The sequence below is a fragment of the Lycorma delicatula genome, chromosome 4 (genome assembly GCF_047948215.1).
Source record: "Lycorma delicatula isolate Av1 chromosome 4, ASM4794821v1, whole genome shotgun sequence".
Taxonomy (NCBI): Eukaryota; Metazoa; Arthropoda; class Insecta; order Hemiptera; family Fulgoridae; genus Lycorma; species Lycorma delicatula.
Genome location: NC_134458.1, coordinates 94779005 through 94802037, shown reverse-complemented (window position 1 = coordinate 94802037; position 23033 = coordinate 94779005). Strand labels below are relative to the sequence as shown.

General features: G+C 27.5%; 1 protein-coding gene across 4 annotated transcripts in view; it reads right to left on the bottom strand.

Moving 5' to 3' along the window:
• Positions 1-23033, bottom strand: part of dia (diaphanous related formin 1) — a 134139-nt gene that overhangs the window by 28866 nt on the left and 82240 nt on the right. For 3 of the 4 annotated variants that reach the window (XM_075363695.1, XM_075363697.1, XM_075363696.1), the window contains 7 exons: positions 22455-22556; positions 19058-19254; positions 8817-9126; positions 7293-7403; positions 5853-6088; positions 2739-2866; positions 959-1104 (listed from right to left, as the gene is read on the bottom strand). In XM_075363695.1, the coding sequence (XP_075219810.1) occupies positions 959-1104; positions 2739-2866; positions 5853-6088; positions 7293-7403; positions 8817-9126; positions 19058-19254; positions 22455-22556 (1230 nt within the window). Of the gene's footprint in view, positions 1-958; positions 1105-2738; positions 2867-5852; positions 6089-7292; positions 7404-8816; positions 9127-14889; positions 14915-19057; positions 19255-22454; positions 22557-23033 lie in introns of those variants that run through there. The other variant, XM_075363698.1, reaches the window with a different exon arrangement.

Here is a 23033-nt window from a genome sequence, read left to right as displayed (position 1 = left end):
ACTCTTAAATTAAACACACTAAAAGGTAAAAAATAATTTTAGGACGGTATCTCAGAATGGATTTGACAACAAGCTTTGATGGTGAGCGTATTTAGCAAAAGATTGGATCAATACATTTTATGGTGGGTGAGTGCAATCAAAACATAGGGCTAAACAATTTAATTTCCGAGCAACCAAGATCCGGTTGATCAACAGCGTACCCGATGCATTAGTTGGTGATCAATCTGGTGATATATATGCCGTTTGAATCATGAAAATTGGATGAGCGGTTGCTGAGATATTTCAGTGCCATCCTATTGCACCCCCTCCCCAATTTCCAAACTGCGCCCGAGGACACTTGAAAATATTATCATTTGACGGGTACTACAGGGAGAAAATGGGATCATAGTCAAGGGGGGTCGAAAAAAATTTTCAGAGTGCTAGGACTGACCATTTTCAAGATATTTGCGATTTTCATCCAAAAATTCAGATCCAGTTAAAAAGTACTAAATTTTCCCAATACTTTGAGATATAAATATATATAAAACAATATAACAAGTATACACCTGACCACTGCGAGATGTACTAACAAATTGGTATTTTCCATTAGTGATTGGTACATTCTGGTGCTAAGCTAAGGGGGAAACAAACACATACACACACACACAAATCCTGTTTAGTAGGGTAGGATTCATAAGTGGCAAGTTTTTTCTGTTTAAATGTTATAAATAAATTTATTACTACAATTTTTTCATAAGAATATTTAATTTTCAAAATTTCCCCTTTCCCATTTCCCTGAATCATCCTGTACATAGCCTTATTAGATATTTAATAATGATAATATAGGGAGAGGAATCATCAACCGGTAGAGGATCACATCAGAAAAGCAGTTTTTTCTTACAGACACTTTTATTTTATAGATTTTGACATAAACATATGAAAATAGGTATATATTAAAACTTTCTTTTGTTATAATTACCCTAACAGCTCCACCAGCTTGAAGCTCTGATATAGTTTTCTCTGCTTGAACTAGTTTTGCCTCAGCTTCTTGTCTCATTGCTAATGCTTCTTCCAATTTTCTAAGTGCTTCTTCTAACCTTCCTTCATCTTCTACCTTCGACTTTTCTATAAAATCATAAATAAAATTTTTAAAAATACACAAAACAAAAAAAAAAAAATGGAAAAAATAAAATAAGTGAAATCACAGATATAAATGAAAGTTAATTTTTTTAAATAATCTTGCACAGCAAACATCAAATGACATGTTTGCTAAATCATTATTAAAACTGAATTTTACATCAAGATGAATGTATTATCAGTCCATGAAAAGAAAAAGAAAACAGATGATTTTTTTATTATAAAATTTTTATAAACAATAATTCTTGAGTTGAAGAGAGGAATGAATAAACAAATGACAATAATTTTTAAACAAAGACAATATCTAAATATTGCAATCAATAATGAATTATTACTTATTATTCTATTTACACTATGTAATGCTGTGGAAATTCTTTTAACATTTGGAACAAGCAATCAGTTAAACAAAACTTTTACAAAAAGAAAACAGAAATATATATATTTGAAACTATAGGAAGCTTTTTTGACACCAATATAAAATATAGTAAGTTGCTAGATTCTAACTAATTTGTGAATAATATTCATTTGTGTAATAAAATGTTACAAATTCTCGGTGGCCTGATAAAGATGATAAAATAAACAATAACAGTCAAGCAATGAATGATATGTTCTAATTGAAGGTGTGTTAAAGTTAACACAAGAAAATTAATGAAAAGTAATGAAGATGTTAAGAATTAAAATTAAAAAAAAAAAAAATTATAATTTTAATTATATTATTTATTTAATTAAAATTATAATTTAAAATATTTTTATTTTAATTATAATTAAAATTAAGAACAAAAAAGAGCCTAGTCTGGTGACATTGTTAAAACAGTGTAGCTCCTGAAAGTAATGTATATAATGATAACAATGGCCACAATGAAGACAATTTTCATTATGATCTTGTTACATCAACAGAGGCTGAAAAGTAAAACTTCTTAGTTTTTAAAAAAAGAATTGGGAATGAAGTCAAGACTGATATTATGGATGAGAGATAGAGCAAAAAAGTTGTTAAAAATTGTCAAAAATTAAATTTTTTTAAATTGTGTCTAGCCTAGATTAATGTATTCTTCAATCCTAACATAAATATCCAAATTGCTGTACATCTTCAGCTGACATACTGTTCAACCTACTGTTAGAATCAAGATAAGATTTGGGTTTACGTTGCATAATTTTATGCAAAATTTCATTCAAATTGATCCTATAGCTATCATGGAGGCAAACTTACACAAATAGTATTAAAACTTCATGATATTAGTTGAAATGGATTCAGTATGATAAAAATCATTGAGAAATTACATTTTCACAAATACATTTGTTAATAAATAAAATACAAGCACACTATTATAACAATGATAATAATAGCAAATCAGTAAGTTTACTGCATGACAAAAATACTAAAAAAAATATTAAAAGTTGAAAAGAAAGAACTAATTAAGACTTTCACTTTTATAATCAAGTACATATGAAAAAACTAGAAAATCCGAATTAAATAATAATTAGTTAAAACTAATACTTAGTTAATAAAAAAGTGCTGAACTATATTTGAACAGTTGGCACATATCATAAAGCAAAAAATAACTATTTACAGACCAACTTTTATAAAAAAAAATAAATAAATAAAATTTGAAATAATCTCTTACCGACTAGAGTTTCAATTAACGGTCGAACATCTATATCTAGCTTTGAAGCACGAAAATCAGGATCACAACCACTACGGTGAAGAACAATTTGTGAAACGCATTCTTCTATGAGCTTATAGTATGCTGCCCTTCAAAATGAAAACAAAATTTTTAAACTATATAATTTCATAAACTACAGTATAATATACATAATTCTATATTGGGATGTAAGATCTTGTGTACTGCTTCATTTGATTTACTATCATAACATGTGAAAGTTCCCTGGATGAAACTGAGTAATATTTACTCATATACAGAATACTCTCTTCATTCAGTTTAATAAGATGCAAAATAAATGAATTCTAAGCAAATTTTATCTTTCCTGAGAACAAAGTGATCTTGGGAATTTCACTATGTTGGTAGTACACTAACAGTGGCTGTGATCAACTGGATGTCTTCTACTGTAACAATTACTTAATTATTCACTTAATCAATTATATTATAAACTCAAAAAATCAAAAAGGTAATAGAAACAGATTGTGGACTCTACCAATCCGATTCAGAAGAGTAGGGTGTTTGATGATTACCATGTTAATGTCTATCAAAAACTGTATAATTTTTTAGGGAGGTATAAGCAGGTATATTATCAGTCAAGTTTGGTTTATCCATAGTTCTGCTATTTTTTACTGCACATCTCCCAAGCACCCTGAAAACTACAGTAAAGATAAAAATTCATCATAACACCAGGAGAAACAGATTCTTAGTGAAGAATATCCCTGCTATCAAAAAACACAATGAATATATCTTGTTGTGCTTTGGGTACTCGATGCCTTCTTTGGTCTTGGTAACTAAAGGCTCTTCCACTGCATGATTGTTGCTTTATTTCTGGATCACAGCCATAAATCTAATTTTCACTGCCTGTGATAATCCTAGAGATCAAATCTTGATTATTGTTAAGACATATTTTGAAGCTCACAACAGACATCAACATAATGCTACTTTTGAACTGTGACAAAGTTAAGGAAGAACTTCTCAACAATTCGATACATGTTCATGTTTTCAGTTAAGATTTCTCAGCAGGTTCTAAAATTGATTCTGACAATTGTCAGAATGTTTCAAAATTCAAGGGCTGTTCAGCAAAGGTCCTTTTGGATGATTTCCAAGTTTTCACATATTCCAGCATTTTGTTTGTGGATGGTCATCCTGAGCAACAATCATCTCTTTTAACTGACACTCTACCTGCACTGAAACATACATCCTGTTCAACAATTTTTGCATAATCTAAAGAATGCTCTTTAAAATACTGACGAAGCATTTAGAAAGTCTCAATTTACCATGGTCACACAAAATATAATATAAGCACAATATTCAAATTTATCAGCCAGTGAAAAACCGGTACAAACACATGGTTAAAAAATTATACATACCGACTGAACACATTATGACACACTTTGCAAACTGTTCGAGCAGGTTTGGGAGTGGTGATCACCACAGCATGTTCACTATACAATACAGTCAGGAAACTTTCAGATTCCACTTCACAGAACAAACACCAGTTTCAAAACCATCTACACATCCATGTTCACGGTTGCATCATAAAATATTTAAAATGTAGGCTTCCACCAAAATTTTTCCATGCTGTCTATATTCATCAAAGTTATTTTGGCTCCATTCAACTAGTTTAGCTCCCACTTTTTGTATGATGTAAGTGTCTTTCCTCTTTCCTTTATTTTATAGTTTTGAAACCTTAATCAGAATGTATTACATAATAATATTCTCTACTCAAAAGATATTACAGTGAAAAATAAAACAAATATAAGTAAACTACCTTTCCATTACCTAGAGTGATTAAAATCAATACTCAAAATAATTTGATTATTTTCTAAAAATTGATCATTTTCAACCATTTAATATTCATAAAAATCTCATTCCTCTCCAGAATTGCTTGGTAATGTGAAAACCAAACAATAAGTAATTCTCTAACTGTAGTTGAAACTATCCTGATAAGACACTCAGTGAATCAATCGTCATCCTCTTTCCTTATCCTTTACTTCTTCCTTGGGCAAGTGCCAAGGGAATAAGGCCTGTCACCCTGGCTCCATTTGTGGTACCATGCTGGTACTTTCTGGAAGCCAGCAAGCAGAGCAGCCACTACTTTAACTGGAGTTTAATGGGATGACAAACCTGTGTGCCTGTATACTACACAAGGACTCTTTATTTTCTGCTGGAGGAGTTCACACAAAAACCAAACTAGCTGGTAGAGGTGCCTACTGGGTAAAACCAGGTTTCATATTTATGTTCCTAATCAATAACCAGTTTTCTTTAATATTATTACACTGACACTAAAAATTACCACAATAATATTAAAAAGAAACTCCATATTTTCAAGAAAACAATTCAACAACTTGGAAGTATTACTAAGTGGTTTTTCCTTACATCTTTCTCTGAAGAGCCAACCAACACAACATGATACAGAATAATGATGATCATTAATATCTCATCTTAAAATCAACAAAAATAAGTTAAGGAACTTAAAAAGTATTTTAATGATATGTTTTGTTTTTGGGGGATTATGCATAATGTTTTCTTAATTTTAATAACATATTAAATTTTTGTATATGAATTATTTGTACTTTTTTCTAAACACTTAGCCCTGCAAAAGCATATGTAATCCCTTTTTTCTTACCAAAATTTATATTATTTTTCCACTGATTTGCATTTAATACAAAACAGCACAATCAACAAGATATATATTTAAAGATAATAGATTGTATGCCAAGTTATTATTATTATTATTATTATTATTGCTGTTATTACCTTAGACATACTTTTACATAAAGATATCAAACAAATCGTAGGTGAAAAAATATCAATCTAAAACTGAATCCCAGACCTGTAAAAGTACAAGTGAACTGGGAGAATTATAACCTTTAAAACTCCAGTTTGACATCTGAGTTACTTTAATATTATATTTAATAATTTATTTTGCTGTTAAATTTCATTGAATATTATACATTTTTTTTTAGGTTATTTGGAATCTGGACTTTCATTAATATAGACCATCATTTCCCAAATTATTTAAGTTTAACAATCATGTAATTAATTTACATCAAATATAACTGATTTATCACTAACCTGACAGCAGTATCATCTCGAATGAATAATAAGTGTTGTAATATGGATAATAAATATGGTTCAGCAGGTGAATCCATCACCAAATTCTTGACTGTTTCAAAGCACTCATTAACATCATCCAGATCCAATCGTACATTATCAAAACGTTGGATAAATTCATAATAATCTTCTTCCTTATGATCTAAGAAAATTTTTAGGTGTTTCTCTAAATCTTCACTAGCATCCTTTTCTAGTGTCTTAACAACAATACAGAAAGACAAACATTCAGTTTATACACTAAAAAATAATTTTAAAAGACATAATTATATCTAATAGATTCCTGAAAACTAAATTAGAGGTGATCCCTTACATCTAAGTGGTAATTCTAGATACATAAGAATTTAACTAACCTTTGAGCATGACATTTATTTATGGATGTTATAGCTCAAGTTATCTGCAATGAGATATTTTAAAAATCAGCCAAATTTTAACATGTTATACAAAATACAATAACTGCCAATTAATATTACTCAATAAAACTTTTAATGGAAAGATCAGAATTGAATGATGAATAACATGAACAAGTTTAAGCGATTTCTTGGAATCAATGTATTTTGTTTGAAGTATGAATGAATCAGAACATGAAAAATAATATTTAATAAAATAGACAATACTCCGTGATGTCACAATACAACCAGCAGATGTGGTTCATAAAACACGACTTTCTATTGAAGCAAATGATACAAACATTAAAAATTGAAGAGAAACAGAAGGAAATCTATTGAAATAGAATCAAAAGTTGAAATATCAGAAGGAAATTACCAGATATTTTCCAAAATGATCTGGAAACGCATAATGTTTGACAACACATTGCTCTAAAATATCGACAGCTATTGCCAATCAAGATTTGCTGTCCAAAGCTTGATGCAGCATCACTGACCAACCACACTTTACTCTTCCAATTTGGCATCAGTTATTCTTAATCAATTACTTGTTTGAAAGCGACTCTCAAATGTGCATAAATTAATTAATTTCCAACAGGTACATGTAAATACGGATTTGAACACAGCAAAGCACTTAGACAAGAATGTCATGTTGGCCACACTATTCAGTTAACTCTGCAGAGATTAATGTCTCATAACCACATTCTAAAGGTTTAAGAAATAAATTAGAATCTGTGTATCTTAGAAAAAGTATATTTATTTTTTATAACACATCTGAAAATCACAGCATGTCACTAGTAAAAGAACACAAACACAATGATATTTTTCTGTATAGAATGAATTCAAATGAAAAATAAACCTGATTTAGTTGCTATCCTTCTAACAAATTATATTTGTTCTTTCACTAATTTAAATCATTTTTTTTTGTAAATTTTGATTAATTTACATCATTAAACATTAACAAATCTAACAAATTATTTTCAGTTTTATTATGTAATATAAAATTAAATACAAATACCTCTAACAGATCCATAAGACCACAACGCATTATCTCATTACGTAAATGTAATCTGAATTCCATATCATCAGGAGTCGAGACGATAGCATTAATAAGTTGAAGGCATGCCACCTTAAAAAAGATGTATAATTATTAAATATAAAAAATACAAGTATATATTTCACATAATAAAATTCAATAATGAAAATAATATTATTAATTTTGAAAATTTTAAAAACAGAACAGTAGGAATACTGACTGAATTATGAACATATTAACTTTACAAAACTCATTTATAAGTTTACTTGATTACCACCACCAAAAACATAAAATTTATCATGAAAATAAAGGAATAAATTCAAATATCTCTACTAGTCTAATCATAAAGAACATCAAATTAAATATAAAAAGTTTGTTCACTTTGTCTATTTGTCAAAAAAAAATCCCTCACCCTCACTATTCTCAAAAATTGACTCGATTCATCTTAAAAAAATATTCTAATGTGGAATGCAAAAAGCCACTGGTGGATTATTCAACCTACTAGTAAAATTATGGTAACAGGTACAAATTTTTTCCCAAAGAAGCTCCTAAAGGTAGCTTAGGATATCACAAAAATATTTTTATGAAATAATGCTCCAGTGATGCGGGAATCTGTTCCAAGCGGCAACAAAGTTATAACAGCTACATGTAATGTTCGATGATCAAATACAATATATAAAAAGAAGAGAAGAAAAAACATTTTCCTTAGTTTAAATACCAGAAGCACTTAAACAATCTTTAAATATTTCTATTCAAAGTCAAGTTTTCATTTAATTCGCTTAATTATTTTAGCAAGACAAAAAAAATAAGCATCAAACACAAATGACTGCTTTAAATTTAGAAAAAAATATTGTATCACTGTATCACAAAATTTTACAGAATATGATTCTGAGATCATAATTCATAAGGTTTGGGAAACGATTCATGGCAAGATAATAATAAGATTTGGTTAGAAATTGAAATTAGTGAAGGAAATAATATTAAAGGATAGATCGGTTCCAAAGTTTAGAACATAAAAATCACAGAAGTCCTTATTTTATTGGCTAATGTCCATCTTTATTATTCAACCTGAAATTAGGATAACATTAAAGTGCATGTAATTTTAACACAATTATAAAACGGCATATTATTTCTAGTTGGAAAAGCAAAGATACCAAGTCTTAACAGTTTACAGTCATAGATAAACATTTGATAAACTATATTTGAGCTCAGTGATAAAGAATTTTCCACAGAATAAATAAATTCATTTGATTTACTTTATCAGGAGTGATAAAGTAATCAAATAATAATTTGATAATAATCAAATAATATGAATTTAATGATTATGAATATGAAATAAAGTGAATTCAAATAATATGGTTCATTATTAACTTTTTCATAAGATTTAGGGGAAACTGAAAGTAAAATAAATTACACACAGAATCTCAACAGAGTTATATTAAAAAATAAAAATCTGTAAAACTAGCTACCACACATCAACATTAAAATTAAGATTAGCAGACTTACCCTTAAAGGTTCATTTCCAGTTATCGTAAGTCCTTGAACAATAGGAGCAAATCTTTCCCGACCTTTTAACTCTCCACTTATAGTAATAGCTTCGACAGCTTTTTCATGTCCATTTCCTGGTATAAGACAAACTGCTCCCAACATTTTCACAGCCTCTAACATAACAGATGGTTTAGTTGTGTCTAACGATCTAGCAACTACCGTTAATGCTTCTTTTTGACTAAACATCTGTTTCAATCCAACAGTGTTATTCATAATAGCTCTTAAACATCGCAAACACTCGCATTGTATTTTATCATAACGATTATCACTAGAAAAAAAATAAAAATATTCTATTAAAAACAAATATAATTTTCAAGATTGAATCAAAACAAAAAATTAAAATATTAAGAAACTTGATTTATTAACAAATGCATTTACTAAACTATACTACAGCTTCGATACCCAAAAAAAGTGCTTATTGCTTACCACAACTTATCACATTAAATAGATGCATGAGTTAACAACAAGAAAGATTAAACAATTATTTGTAAGACCTCGAAATAAAATTTCAATAGTCTAGAAATTCATCTATATCATCCTTCAGAGACAGAAATTCTGTTTCAAGAAGAGCAAAAGAAAGGTTATGTTAGATTTTTTTTTTATTAGGAGACATTGTAAAAAATGAAAAACAAATGACAAGCTGGTCATGAAATACCTTGTGTAGTATCATAACAGTAGAAAGTCCATTATACTCTCTTGATTTGACACCAACTGATTTTTACTTATTCCTCTCATTTGAAATCATATTTGAAAGGAAAGCAATACAAGGATGCTGATGAAAATGACATCACTGACAAAATGAAGCAGCTGAAGAAGATTTCTAAGAGTAAGTTCCACAAGTGTTTCAACAAATTTTATGAATATTGACAAAAGCACGTATCTGCTGAACAATTACTCTGAAGGAAATCCATTTAAATATGAAGAAAATACAATTTAGAACATTTAATATATACAGTTTTTTGGGGAAACTATGTACTCTAGACCTTTTTGAAGCTTTATTATGCATGTCATCATTCAATTTATAGAAAAATCAATGCTAACAAATGGATTCTAAGAATTCGTTTCTTTCTCTTGATTTGGTGTCAAATCTGAGTCTAAGGAATCTAAGACTGGATTCTACCATGCAATTAAAAGGCAAATAATCTATCAGAAAAAAAGAAAATAGAGCACTACAATAATTATAAAAAAATTCAGTTACCTAAAGATATTTTAATATAACCAATTATTTTTACACAAAAAAAAAAACTGTGCATTAATGTAAATTAATAAAACAATATTAATTCTAATCAAATGTTCATATAAAGTAAGAGGTACACATTAAGAAATAGAGATTACTTTTCTAAATACCCACCTATAGCTGTTTTTATTTTGTTCACAAATTTCAAGCAAACCACAGATTTAGCAGCATTAAAAAGAAAGATCAATAAACATCAAAGAAAACACAATAAAAGTTTTTAATATTTAAACAGATGTAACTGTACTAAGAAGTAAGTTATCCAAACATAAGTTTTCAGCATAGTTATATAGACCTTGATATACTTTTTATTTTTATTTTTACAAGTAATTGTTATGTCACAAGAATAGTGGAGGCACCAGGAACCAGAGACTCTGTTAAGAGATTTCAATTAATAAACTACTGTATAAGAACGATACATAATAACAGAAAATAACTATTTGCATATACAATTCACTATTTATGATAGATGGGGTTCACGGTATTTAAAAAAAAATTGGTTAAGCAATTTCTACTAAATCTCCAATGATCTGTAATTTTTTATAAGGTGACAGTTCTGATATGCCATCTGCATTTCATGATCAAACTTCCACCATAATAGAAATAAATAACAGTCACATGTTAAATGCCATAACAGTAATGCTTGTAACTGACCTGATACAAGTCACACCTAAAGATGGCATAGCCATTCTTAATAATAACAAGCATCCTAGGGCAGACTTATTGGGAAATGTGAGAAGTGAAGCAGTTTCCCATTGCCTTCTTTACCATGCCAATCCCTCCAGAATGCAGATGAGATTTAGCCCTATTAATGACACCTTCACTCTGTCCATTGCAGAGACTGGCTCTACAGTGAACACCATTCAAAGTCATTCAGAGAGAGCAACTCTTATGGATGCCTCTTGTACTTCAGATTGTTTATATGTGTCACAGCTAAAAAAAAGGACTGCAATGGATAGTGAAAAACAAAAAAAAATTAATTACAACTCAGCAAGTGACTAAACATTATAAACACAAATTAAAATCATTCTGTCAGCAAATACACATTCTACTACCAAGGAGTCAATAACACTATGTGCAATTTAAATAAAATTGAAAATATATATTTGGATAAGTCTTTAAATAGTACATATTACTTAATTTCATACACTTACAATATGCAACATTATACAACATATGTAAATAATCCTATTATTTTAAAAAAAATCAAATAAATGATTTAAGAACTAAGTTAAATCTTTATCAAATTTTATGACAAAATCTGATTGATTGTGAGAAAAAAAATTAATTCCCTATAACTGCTAATTGTAATTACTTTTTATAAAAGGCATTCTATCCTACTATGCTAACATTTTATTTTTAATAAAAACAATTTAAAAAAAACAAGTTAAAAATAAAACAAATGAGAAATCTCATAGAATGAAACACATATATAAATTCATATAAATATATAAATACCTGTAATATTGTGAGTTATACCAAGATAAATTAAAAATCATTTCAATTAAATTAATACTGACAAAATAAAATAAAACCAATAAATCATATAAAACAGAATAAGAACTATTAATACATTCCAACCAAATATGAAGAAATAACCAAAATATACAATGATCACATAATTTAATAAAGAACCATAAAAACATAATATATTTCCTCTAATTACATATTATAACAAAGGTAACAAAAATAATAAATTATTTTAATAACATGAAAATAGAAATTAATTTTATAAATTGCCATAATGAATTAACTTTTCATTAATAATTATAAACTACTACCAATAAATAGTATAGAAATCTAACAGTAATAAGATTATTGAATAAATGCCAAATAATCTAATAAAAGGTCAGTTTTATAACAAAAAAAATCATCAGGCTATAATAATATTATTATCTTAAATGAAAATAATTTAACAGATAAAAATACATATTAACAATAATCTATAATGGATTCAAAAACTGAAATATAAATAACTTAAATAATTAATTAGTTATATTTAATTAATTAAGCAGTTTAATAATGTAATGTCAAATATATTATTAAATCTGTGTGTGTCATAACTTAAAGAAAAAATATACATAACTGTTAGAATTACTAAAGAAAGGTTAATTTATTTATTTCATAACAAAATTATGCCTAAAAACAATAAATATATAATATAACATGAATGCATTAGATAAGAATATTCACTTATCTTACTTATCACTACAAAAAAATAATCAATTCAGCAGTCTAAAAATGATTTCTTTTATGGCTTAAATATAATATAACCTTGATGTTATTTAATCAGGGTCTGAATCAATTGACAATGACAATGAAAACTAACTTCCATGCAATAAAACAAATTTATTAGTAACTATGTAATTCTACTAAAAGTTAATACACGAATATTAAAAAAAAAAGTTAGTATAAGCAAAAATGTTATTATATCTCATCATAATTTAAACAAAACTTAATAAGACTGCAAATGAAGAAAAAAATAAAGGTTAGGTAAAGGGTAAACTGTGCGACCGGTAAATGATTTCAAAAACCTTTTAGTCAAGTCAACAAAGTAGCACACATGATTATTCAAGGTACATAAAGAAATATCAAAAGGCGACTTCATGACAAATATATATATAACCTATAGTACTGTAAATCTATCAATTATGCAGCACAATCTCGAAAAGATTAATTCATTAAATAAATAAAACATATTTTTATCAAACAAAATAAATTTATTCTAACAAGGTGCAAAGAATACTAAAAGGTACTAAAGAATACTACTTTTTATTGGAAATGGTATTATTTCTTATTAAATAACAATCAAGACACTATGATACTGAATTCGCATAAAATTGTAATTAATTGACAACATTTATGATTACATAAAACTTATCTAGAATACACATGCTGCTTACATATATTTATCATTTTATAATCAATAAGTAAGCATATATAAATATAAAATAAAATGTTTGAAAAATCATTAAAAAAAAAGTTATACAACACTATCTATTTACTATGACAAGTTATACTATTGCTTTGACTACATGCTTTTTTTTACAGAAATTAAACAAATATGACAGCCAAAATATTAATATAATTTTTTTAGTTTTTTTTATGGTTAGTGCTAAGGCCCTCTGTACTTTTGTTGCATTTAAACACATGTTTCTAGATGAAGAAGATGGATGAAATAACTGGTGAAAAAATGCCATGTTGAAAATTGGACCTTAGAACAGCTGATCTAGAAGACAACATGCTAACCACTATACAGACTGACCAACGGATTCAGTCATAAGCAATTGTTCAATTTACTCTCCGATACTAATTTGAAGCAAGAGTATATTCAAATGTATTATTAAGGCTTGTGAGAATATGCTACAAAATATTTTTTTGGCATTTTAAAAATGCAAGCTTGACTGGGATTTGAACCCAGACCTTCTGGATGAAAGACAAGAACGCTATTATTCCCTTAATCTTCCAAGAGTATTCCTCTGTGGGCTGACTGTTCCCCTCCTTATACAATACGAGTCTTTTTAAACCTTTCAGGATAAAATATAACAACATTGTCACTGTCACCAAACAAACTGAAATCACTATATTCTTTGAATACTCCTAACACAGATTAAAAAAAAAACAGATACCACAGATTGCTTTTGGAAAACGATATGGAAAATACATATTGTCTGGTAAAAAAACCAAAACAATTGTAAGTGACCTGACAGAAGACAACAACAAAATGGAACAGCCACGCTCAAGAAGCATCTCATGTCAGCTTTATTAGGGAAAGCAATCAGTAAAGTGTCTACTTGGTGTCTTCAATGAGCCAAACAACCTGTCCAACATCAAAACTGAAATACTAATTTTCAGTCCAAATAATGATACCCTTGTCTTCACCATAGGAAAAGTGCATAACGAACATCAATGTGTGAGAAAGAAACTCTTGATCAGTCACTTGTGCCTTGTTCCTTAAGTGCTTTACATGTATCACAACCATGATCCATGTAAAGGTAAAGCACCTTTATTCTGTTTCAGAGTGACCAGAACAAATAATGTAAACAAGGAAATTGATGTTCTTTCTGTCATGAATACATTATATATACAACTCAACTCAGTTGAGGGGGGGGCAACATACATAACAACAAACTGTATAATAAGCATAACATATTGTCAGGGGAGCAAACAAATTATCAACAACCAAAAGTGTAAAACACAATTAAAAAAACCTGAATTCTTAGCTAAAGTAGACAAGTAGCTCTACTGTCAGAGATGATAAAAAAATAAATAATAATAAAAAAGGCAATTAAGGATAAAAGCAATTAACAGACAAATAAAAGTTTTACTGAAAGATGAAACAAATTAGGTTCAAAGGTAAACTAAATTGAACAGCTTACGGATAGAAAGAAAACCTGAATAAAATACACACAGACAGAAATACTAACATACAGAAGAAATATACTAATGGTTAAAATTACTACAAATTATAAAACAAAATTAAAAAAAAAAGAAAAAACTACGTTTAAATTGAGGAATAAAACAAATAAATATTTACACAGAATTCTACAACATAGCAGTCTAATTTATACTGACAAACTAAGCAAAACAAAATCCTACCATATTAATATAATTACAATAACTTTAAAAAAAGTCTTTTTTAATGGAATGTGCAATAACATTTTATATTTTACACACAATAAATTTTGTTAATAATAACAAACTAATAAAATAACAAAGAAAAATTAATGAAAGAAAAAACAACAAATGTTAAATTTTAGGGCACTAACTCATTAATAATAAATAGGTGAAGATTACCTTATATATAAAACAGGCAGTCAGTCTTGATTAAGGAAAGCAAAACAAAAAATATATATTATACAAAAGTACTGAAAGAAATCTCAATATTTTTATATTATATTAGACATGTAAAAAAACTGAAACATGATACAAATTAATTGATTGGTGAATACCAAACAAATAATAGTTAATAATTAAGTCATAATTAATAAAAGTAGCATTTAATAAAACAACAATTAGTAATTTATAAAGGAAAAATTTAATAAAAAAGGTAGGATTTTGTTCCTTGCCGATAATTAATAATAGAAATATAATAAATTAAAAATAAAATAATTATCTCATAACTGATAACAAATTTACTACAGTAATGCCCTCTTAACTGACCTGATTAGAGTAACAAGTTAACTGATTAATTGAAAGATGGTTGAACCAAAAAATTGATTTTATATATATATATATATATATATATATATATATAAAAACGCATATACATAATATTTTAACCCTTTTCATTTACGTTTCATATAAATGATCTTCCCTTTCAAATTATAATTTTTTTCATAATGGTAGGCAGATAAATTAAATTTTTATGAATAATTTGATTTGATTTTTTTTTATTACTGTAAATCCTGATGTGTATATGTATATTGAGCTGGCACATAAATTGAACTTCATTTTGAAAATACTATGAGATTTGAAGAAAAGTTTGAACTTATGCAATAATTATACTGATAAATACATATACTTCGCTTATTTCAAGGATGTGCCACTAACAGCACCAAGTTAAACCCAATAATATAAATAAACAGAACATTTTCTGAGAGTGCAATCATTGTTATTGTTTTCTTTGTACTAACAAACCTGTCAAATATGAATCTTTTACACTAATTTCAAATCAAAATCTTTTTTTGTATTTAGGTGTTAGATTTTTAATCAAGAGTTTTTTTAAAATCTAAGCATACTGTTCTTCATTTAAGTGCAAGAGTTTGAAAAAAAATGTCAAACACAAAAGGTAGCAGAAGCAGGATCTATGGTAGTTGATAAGGGAAAGGTTCTTCATGATAAGACTGAAAAATCAAGTTAAAAAACTGGGTACTCAAAATAATGTATGCATTCAAGCAACACCTATCGACCAAGATTAGAGAAACAATTAGCAAAGCATATATATGAAAATTGATGAGCGACACTCAATAAACATGAAATAAAAACATTAATGAACAATCTTTTTTGAAGTCATAACTTATACACTGAGATTTACACCAGACAAAATTTGTGTCAAATATTTTTACATAAGGGCTAAATTACACAGTGGACCAAGTGGGAAATTATTCATCCCGAAGGACAGTAAACTATCCTGATCTGAGGAAGTCGCTCAGTAACTTCAACATCTTCTCCCCTTTTCTTATTCATTATTCCTTCCTTGAACAAATTCTACAGGTTGAGTCAGCTGCCTTGTTCTACAGTGAAGTCACACTGACACCTTTTGGTAGCTTGCAGTATCGTATACAAGCAATTTAATTAATGCTTATTGGAAACTGGTGAGGTAAAAACCTTATATGCCCATGAATCTGTCCAAGGACTCTATTTCCTATTTGGGGGTCAGACGAAAAGCTAAAATTGTAGATGAGGTGCCTTTCTATGAGGCTTTCTATTCCAAATCAATAAAAAAAAAGTGAGAGTGGGTGAATCAACTTTAAAAAATCAAACATCATAATTTGCTGAACATGACAATTTATTGTTCAACCTCATCATCCACAGACACAAATACATAAATAGTCTCTTTCTTAAAACATACACTGAATAACTCATCCTTTCTTAGCATGCAAGACTGAAACTGAATATTTCTTTTAAAAATTTATAATTTACTGAATTTTCAAAATGTTATTTGTTAAACATTCATTCCACACAGTTAGATTTTTAGAATCTTAAATAAACTGATCTAAGTTTCCATCATGTAGCGAAATAAGTATTTTATTTAATCACATGTTTCATATAATCACAAGGTATCAATAAAAACTAAAAAAAAAGTAAAATGTTTTGTATGATTTCAAGTACACAAAAATTGGACTTTCCAATCTTGAATTACCAGTGTTTTTCATCCATTATTTTGAAGTAACAATACAAAGCCAGAGATTTTGTCAATAATCTGTTCACTTCATTTTAACTAAAAAAGAAGGTTCAATCCAGAAAGCGGCACCAAACTCCACGTCAGTTTGGGGTATTGTTTATTGTTTTTTCCAGGATAATAAACTGTAACTGTATATCCAACAAGTAAAAAGAAATTAATTCTGAAATTTGCTCATGAAAAATATTGCACTGATAAACCAAACCAGAATAATAGACACAATTAATTAGGATCACTCCAATTATTAGTTCTGTTATGACATACTGCAGTTATAGTACACAGTATAACTAACCACAACAGCCACTTTATTCTAACAAATTGTTTAAAGATAATACTGATGATCAACTGTACTCTGTATTCACTGATCAGACAGAATCACGGATAATACAACATTTATATAAAAAAAGTACTATAAAATTAAAAACAAGGTTAGGATAATAACTTAAAATAAACAACAACAATCAGACCAACAAAACTAGTTACAATTGAAGCGAAATCATAAAGCACGATGATCAATGTGGTCAGAACTATGTAAATACAACTGTACTCGAGGACACACAGAAACTTATCTCCAGGTGCAGTATTTCTGAATATGATTTAAATATCTTACTTTTGATTAATTATAGAACATAGCACACATAATACAGGTGATTTATAAGATCCTAGGTTCACTTTCATAACCAAATTTCACACTGAAATACTACTAACACATGAGAAAATCGATTAAAAATTATTTTCTGGTTTAATTCCAATAACTGGGCAGGTTTTAAGCACAATTCTACACATGACATGAATTTTTATTGTTCTTGAGAACAGTATAGAATTTCCAAGGGTAAATTGTACACCTCATGTAAGGTGGGTACAGTTAGACTGATTAAAATTGAAAGATAACACTATACTAACTTCTTTCTTATATCAATGTACCAGATGGTGTGTATGCGCTGTAGTACATTAAACACCCCTTGCATAAATACGCTTATTACAACCACAATTATAAAAAAGTAACAAAAGCAAAATCTGAATAAATATTAAAAAAATAATATTAATAATATGTACAGAAAAATTCCCAGATTAGAAAAAATCTACTAACAAATCAAAATAAACACATTCAATTAATAATCCAAGCATTATTTAACTACAAAAAAATAAAAATAAAAATAATCTCTGATATATGAATATGCTCCTAATTATAATTCAAATCATGAAATGTGCCTTAGCTTTACATCAATGATAACCACTAGATTCCCACATAACTTAAAAAAACAACTTTGAAACAAATTTACATATAATTTTTAAAAAATCACTTAATTTTCTTTAATAAAACTATTGCCAGGTATATTTTCTTAAAATAACCACCACTACTTAAAAAAGTAATCCCTATATGCTGTGTTATACTGTTACAATGTTAATAATTAAAATGTTAAATATAATTTTAAAAAGCAGCTTACCAAATTCCAGTTTAATTTCCTCGAGCGCTTTTGGTTATTCTGCCATCTTCAAGAGAAATATAATTATGATTAAAATTATAAAACTATCATAATTGAATTATATATATAAAGCAATTGATTGTCATTTTATTATTTGTCAAAAGTTAAAGTTTAATTCTCAGTGACTACTTCTGTAATGTAATAGTTTCTCAATTATCATGTAACAACTGAAAAACTATTACAATACGGATGTACTCACTTAGACTTAAACTTTAACTTTAGATGAAATAAAATGATGATCAATTGTTATATACATTATATATATATATATATAAATATAATTCAATTATGCTAGTTTTATAATTTTAATCATAATTATATTCTTCTTGAAGAGGCAGAATAGCCGAAAGCGCTCTAGTAATTAAACTGGAATATGGTAAGCTGTCTTTTAAAATGATATATAATAGTTATTATAACAAACGGTGCCAAGTTCAAAAAAACTAAAATTAAAATGTTATTCTCTTCTTTTTTTAATTAAATTAATCATCTTCCTTACAACCATTTTTAAAAAACCCACTAAATTATAAATAAGTAATCAACAATAATGAAAAAAGAAAAAACAGCATTTACTCACTTTCGATAGCATTCACTTAGTATTGATAAAACTTGTTTAAAACCAGTAGGTCCAAACTCATGAACCCAGCTCAGAGGATTATTTGTTAACGCTATCCTCAATGATTCTATACAATTGTACATTTTATTTACGCTGAGATCTGGTGCTGATAGATACTGTATGTATTCCGCAGGTTTGTCAAATTTGCTTCTACTTTCCTGAAATAAAAAAAAACCAATAAAAACACATAGAACATATAATTTATAACTTTTCTTTTTAAAAGTAATAAAAATTTTTGGAACTCTTATGCAGAATGTTTCTAAAATGGTGGGCTGACTATACTTTTCTGGAACTTGTAAAATTAAACAAAAAATATCCTTAGGAAAAATAGCGATTTCTCCTTCGTTCTCTTCCTGTCCATCATTTTGTTATTTTTATATAAAAATGTATATCTTGAGTTCAGATAGACGAATCATATTAATATTTGGTAAGTGTCTTGGTAATAGTTTTAAAATTATAAAAAATCAGCAATTAAATACCTTCGCAAATAACAAAATGGTGGCCATATTTATTTTTCAATCAGTTATATCTCGGTAAAGTTTTATCAAAATTTATGTTATTTACTAAAATTTTAAGCCTTTTATTTTGAACAAAATGACATTTTATTTTTTTAAATCAGTTAACAAATAGCTGAGTTATAAAAAAAGTATATCTAATGTTCTGCAACAATTAATAAAGTAATGTTTGCTGTAATATCAATCAACAAGTCTAAGTTTCTGGCTTTTATTTTAAATGTGGGCGGATAGCCTCTGAATTTCATTAAACTAAAATTTCTTGTGACTGACACATACCAACTAATATATAAAGTTAAATAAATATTTAATCCTGTAATCCTACAATTACATACATAAATTAAATTATAAAAAAAATTGCTGTTCAATACTGTTCTACAAGGACAGTCATGCCTTAGACATTCATTTCAATATTATTATTTATAATTCAAAAACTTCTAATAAGGACTATTTAGGACTTTATCTGAATAAAGATAAATTTATATTAAAAATCTAGTAGTATTATTAATAGTTTAAAATATATATATATTTTTTCAATACGTGATTTCACTAAGAAATATAGGCTACCACAGATAATTCTGGGATCTCAAATCACATCACCGTAGAATCATTTACTCATTCAACATATTATAACATATCACGAGTTGTAAACAGGTCAGTAAATGCTGAAATGTGAGCAATAAACAAGATTTATTTCAAGCTGACGTTTATGCATTAATTTGAACAAACAATCAGGATGAGTCAAGTTTATATCGCTTAATCACTTAAATTGCATTCATTTTTGTATGTCATTTTATTATTCTGATTGATTCAAACATTAATTTGATTCAAATTTTTAAAAGCAGAGGTTATTATACAGCTGAAATATTTATTAGTCATAATTTATTATTGCTGGTGTAATGAAATAAGAGAAGTAGAAATACCAGGTTAAATATTAATTAATTTTCAAAGAATTTTTTTAAAAATATCACCTTCATTAATTTTATGAAATGTATCATTTAGACATAGGATGGACGAAGTAAATATATAAAAAAACAAACTAGCACAATGATGTGAATTTTCACGAGAAAGCAAATATAAAATATGGATTTAGAGATTTTGCATTTGCATTTCTACAAATGTAGCATTTTATGAGTTAAACATAAACAAAAAGGAAGCCAAGAAGGAAAAGAACAGAAATTGTTAAATATGAAGATGCAGTCAATTAAGTACAAAAAGATGAGATTTTAAAGAAAATTGATCGATCGATTTATATATCCTAAAACTCTCCACACACACCTAGTGCAACTTCGTTCATTTAAGGGTCTGTAGACAACCGCATCTTTTGTTCATTAGGGTACTGATAGCTTACATCTTCAAATCACCAAGTAAGGATATTTAGTTAATTAGAAACCAACATAATGGTTGCCAGTAGATAGTATCAAGGAACTGAATTAGTTTAACCAGGCCTTGAACCGATTACCTTCTGCACCACCCCAACACTCTAACGGGAAATAAGAGTAAAAATATACAAAAATCTTGAAATAAAAAAGAAAAGCGAATTATAAAAGTAATTAATTATAGACCATAACCAACTTAATTATCAAATTAGAAAGAAGAGTAAATTGTAAAAATTCTAATGGAAAAGAAGAACAGGAATACCTAAAGCAGATAATTAAGTAAACATTTTGAAATTTAAATAATTAGCACTAAACAGAGAGGAATGGAGAATAACATGAAATCAGTCAAGCAACCGACATAAAAGTCTATAATTTAACCAAAAATAAAAATATCCTGTAACATGGATTTTACATTTTCTAACTTTATGATGGTATTAAGAAAAAAAGATACAATAATAGTATTCTCATCGATTATTTACTACCTACTTAAACACCTAGTCAATTTTTAAAAATTTATTTCTTACTCAGCAAATAATACAGCAGCAAGTCATAATATCATTCTCGCTTGTAATGTGCAAAAGATTAAATGACAACAGGTTTAATGAAATTTTCATTATTTTTACTTTTTCTCAAAGGTATAAATTATATTAGACGATTAAGTGAGGTGATTAGGCCTGTTTTTAGCAAAAATATTGGAAACTTTTAACTACCATCATCCACTAATAAATTGTTTTAGTAAAACCATACACAATTAAATAAATCAATAGGTCAATATTAATAATTTAAAATATGTATTTACAAAAATTTCACAGAACTGTAATAAAAATTTAATAAAGGCAATATCTTTCAATTTTACTTAGAATTTTAGCATACATCAGGATATAAGCTGTAAGTTGATAACAGACTGCACTCAGGGACATAAAATTAAAATTTTTTAAAATACATACTTATGTATGTGAATCGATTAATTTTTAAGTCCTTAAAAAAAATCAATAATAAGAAGTGTACGTTCAGCTTCATTGGATTTTGATTTAAGGAAAATATTTTTAAAACCATTGTCTTAATTTACTTGGTTTTTAAGAATAATAATAGACTCTCGTTATTTTATCATATGATCTAACAGATCATCATTTAAAGATGAACGCAAAGACAAGTATTAACTGTCAATTAATGAAATTTAAGTATATTGATGTTACACTCTACAGTTTTAATGAAAATAAATAAACTAATATCTAGTCACACTAGCAATAAAGACGTACAGCAAGAGTGTTTATCTCTTTATTTTACAAGAATGAGTAAAAATATATATGCAAAAGCCACATACTTCTAATGCTCCATAATTATGGAAATTTAAAAAAATTTATATCCTCTATTTCAAAAAAATTTATATATTAAGTAGTTATAATACTAACCGGTATGCACACCAGTAGGAATGCTTACATTATATTTTTAAATAAAATGTCATACCTGAATTAATCCTTTATAATGCATTATTAACATTTTCTTTTTATTTAGTGAAGGCTGAGATCTCAATGGCTTCTTTCTTTCTTCAGATAAATTCATATCATTCTGCAAAAAATAAAAATAATTAAAATACTATATTAAATCTGATAAAAGTGAACAAATAATACAGCAAGCTCCAGGAAAGAATAAGCAAGTGAAACAAGAAAAAACTGCCCAACAACCAAACCTGTAATAAATGAAACAATTATTGTAGAATATTTAAGTTAAACTGCATTCGAAGAATTACAAGGGTATTCCAAGACATGTAAAAAACAAGTACATTTAAGTAGTTTGTTTGAGTACTATCTAATAAGTAGAACTAATATAAACAATGCACTGTTTCCAGAGCAATAATTTGTTGTTTTACACTACATTTTTTTTGCTATAAGAGATATTAAGGCACTGAAGTAGAAGAGGCGCTATACAGAGTTGCTTTCTCGGCAAGTAATGTTTACTGTACATAGTACGTCTGAAAAGTTCTTGAACTAAATTAAATAAAAATACAGATTTAAAGATAAACAAAATGATTATCAACCCTCTATA